Source organism: Crocuta crocuta, unplaced genomic scaffold (genome assembly GCF_008692635.1).
Source record: "Crocuta crocuta isolate KB4526 unplaced genomic scaffold, BGI_CrCroc_1.0 scaffold258, whole genome shotgun sequence".
Classification (NCBI taxonomy): Eukaryota; Metazoa; Chordata; class Mammalia; order Carnivora; family Hyaenidae; genus Crocuta; species Crocuta crocuta.
Genome location: NW_027532842.1, coordinates 7,943,796 through 7,947,093, shown reverse-complemented (window position 1 = coordinate 7,947,093; position 3,298 = coordinate 7,943,796). Strand labels below are relative to the sequence as shown.

At 45.5% G+C, this 3,298-nt stretch overlaps 2 protein-coding genes across 2 annotated transcripts in view; both read right to left on the bottom strand.

Moving 5' to 3' along the window:
• ZDHHC20 (zDHHC palmitoyltransferase 20) overlaps positions 1-3,298 on the bottom strand; it is a 345,529-nt gene that overhangs the window by 88,875 nt on the left and 253,356 nt on the right. The window lies entirely within an intron of this gene.
• MICU2 (mitochondrial calcium uptake 2) overlaps positions 1,253-3,298 on the bottom strand; it is a 127,853-nt gene continuing 125,807 nt past the window's right edge. Inside the window, exon 12 of the mRNA XM_077745339.1 lies at positions 1,253-1,917. Coding sequence (XP_077601465.1) covers positions 1,813-1,917 — 105 coding nt within the window. The 3' untranslated portion in view covers positions 1,253-1,812. The remainder of the gene's footprint in view (positions 1,918-3,298) is intronic.

The window sequence follows — 3,298 nt, the reverse complement described above, 5'->3', positions numbered from 1 at the left end:
GAGGAGTTAGACTGTGAGGACCCGGGAAACCATGCAAGTGTTTGGTGTTGATACCCCTACACACAACTGGGCAGACAGGTGTGGGGGGAGGGGCAGACTTGGTTCTCGTGGCCAATGGAGGAAAGGATGGGGGATGCGCCTTGTCCCTTTGCGCCGTTTCTCTTTCCTCTTGGTTTGGTTTTACGATAGAGAAATAAAAAAACTGGTCATTTCTAAAACGAGAGCAAATTTCTGTTTCCTAATCAGCAAAATGAATGTTTTTTATAGTAATTGGACAACAGTGTTTACCGCTTGTCATTCTCAAGCACTAAGTCGCACAAGTCTTCCACTTAGGGGCTGACATATTTCGAGGCCTTGCCATTTAAGGGCTGTCAGGGAGAGCTTTCTCTTGCCCTGGTAATCGGTCAGTCAGTCAATGATCAGTGCGAGCTCATGGATTCTTATTCAGTAGGTCACGATCGCTCACTGACATTGATCCCCAGATTGTACCAGACCTGGCCTGGGAGCCCCTCTGCTGTGTGTTCACTGTCGAGTCTTCCTTCCCTTTCAGGCCCCCTTGTTCCCTCCCTGCTCCAGCCTAAGAGTCAGCCGTTTAACCAGGGGCTGGGACAGGTTTCATTTATTTACTATTACTACTAAAAATTTTTTTTTTAAATTTTAGAGAGAGACAGAAAGAGAGATGGGGGGGGGTGGGGCAGAGAGAGGGAGAGAGAAAATCTTAAGCAGGCTTTACGCTCAGCTTGGAGCCCGATGTGGGGCTCGATTTCACAAGAGCCAGATTATGACCCGAGCTGAAATCAAGAGCTGAACACTTCACTGACTGAGCCACCTGGGTGCCCCGAAACATGTTTTAAATATTTGCAATATTATTTAACAAGCTTATTTTTAAAAAACAATTTTCACTTGTGTTAAAAATGCCATTTTATTTACAACAGCATTTTATATTTAATGGCAATAAATTCTTAGTGCCATTTTAAACATTTCCCCATGAGCCAATATATGCCATGAGACCCTGATCTTGTGCCCAAGTCTCCCAGATACACTAGGTTTTTTTATTTTTAATTTTATTTTCAAATAATGTCTGTGCCCAGGGTGGGGCTTGAACCCATAGCCCCAGGACCGAGGTCTTGGTCCCTCCGCTGATTGAGCCAGCCAGGTGCTCCCCCAATTACACTGGTTTTTAAGAACATAAATGAAGGAGGAGGTACTTACATTTAGAGAAAAAGTTTCAGAGAACACATTAAAACTCTAATTTTTTATCTGTGTAAAGACTTTATTCGGTTTCCACAAAGGATGCTGAAATTTACACATTATTTTGCAGATGACTAATAGACAGCTGACCGAAATAAAAGACACAGAAGCTTATGAGATGGGAGATACAGGCGAGAAAACCTGAAATGTCGTAAACTCAGTTTGTCCTACGAGGAACAGCAGGACTCCTGGACTTGACATTAGCCTTGTGTATCAATTATTCGTTTCTGTAGGTACTGACTGACACCCTCCCAAAGAGCGTGTTTTACTTCTGTGTCTAAGAAATCAGTGAATCAGTGAATAACTAGATTTTCCATCTTATCAAAGCACAAAGCATTACTTCAATTCTAGGCCCTCTGCCAGAATCTAGTATCTGCATTTACTAAGTTCTTTAATAAAATTTCATTAAGAAATGACTGAATCGGAAAGCAAATACAAGGGATCTTTATATTACAGAGAAAATCAAGGAAGACTCCAGAAGACAAACATCTAATAGTTAAAAAAAAAAAAAAAATCCAAATTCTGACATTTGGAGCAGTGCCATTCCCATAATAGTGTTTTCTAGAAAAGGCTTTTTCCCGCTTGTTTCCAGACTTCTTTTACTCCTTTAATGCTCTCGCGTTTCACACACTTCCAGTATTCTTGCACACTCTGCTGCTGTGTCACCTGGGAAGCGAACGGGAGAGCAAAGAGGTCAGTCTCTTCCCGGCCACACACGATTTCCCGCGGGCTGTTCCTGCTGCTCCCCACGCGCCTCCAGAGAGTGCCTGCGATGGATGGTGCCGGGAGAGACGATTCCAGCAAACCAGGCGAGACGGGGAGAAGGAGAGGCCGTGAGCGGGTGGTGAGACTCGCCGTGGGCGAACTAACGCATGGAGGCGAGGTGCCCATGGTCGGGGCTTCCTCCCTAAGGTCACGAAGACCGGGGGCGATTTCTTTCATAGACGGGTTTGAACATGTCATTGTTTCATGATGCTTTCTAATATTTTATAATGTCTTCCTTTCTATGGTGAACCTTAGTTAGCTATGTGGAATAAAAATCGTAAGCCTAAAACTCTGATTTAAACTTACCTACGTTAAAAAGAAACAATACATTGGTAAGTTTTAAGAAAAAAGAATATAACTCACCTCAGTGCTCTGAATTGACAGCTCTGTACGGGGACCCCCCCGCGGCTGCAGAAGAAAGTAAAGGCTAAAAAGCATTTGTGTCCTGCTGGCCACAGGGGGCAGCACTGCTGGGGATCTGCCAAGTGGAGGTACATCTGCCAAGTGGAAACTGTTTTTAAGAGACAGTGAGCGAGTGAGCAGGCTAGCGTGTGAGTGTGAGCTGGGGGGGGGGGACAGAGAGAGACAGGGAGAGACAATCTTAAACAGGCTTCATGCCCAGCGTGGAGCCTGACAGGGGGCTCAATCTCACGACCTGGAGGTGACAACTTGAGCTGAAATCAACAGTTGGAAACTAAACCAACTAAGCCACCCGGGTGCCCTGCAAAAGTTTTAGATTTATTTAAAGTTTATTTATTTTGAGAGAGAGAGAGAGAGAGAGAGAGAGAGAGAGAGAAGGCATGTGTGCACAAGTAGGGGAGAGGCAGGGAGAGTGGGGTTGGGGGGGGTGGGGAAGGGGAGAGAGAGAGAGAGAAAATCCCAGGCAGGCTCTGCACTATCAGCCTGGAGCCCGACTCGGGGCTCAATTTCACAAACTGTGAGATCAAGACGAGAGACAAAATCAAGAGTCAAACGCTTAACATGCTGAGCCCCCCAGGGGCCCCTATTTTAGATTTCGTATATATTCTCCTCCTGATCGATTTGCAGCGCTCTTCCTTCACGACTTTTGAGGATGGGCGGGGGCTCCGGAGTATATGAAATCGTTACTGGCAAAGGCTGGCTTCATTTCCAGGGAGAGGGCTATTAGCGGTGAGGGACTACAGAGCCTTACGACATAGTCGCTAACAGGAATCACAGTCACTCATTTTCCATCAATCATGTGCGTCCAGGAAACTGATGTGCTTTTCTGAGTAGTAAATAAATGGGGCTGTTTAGGAACCCG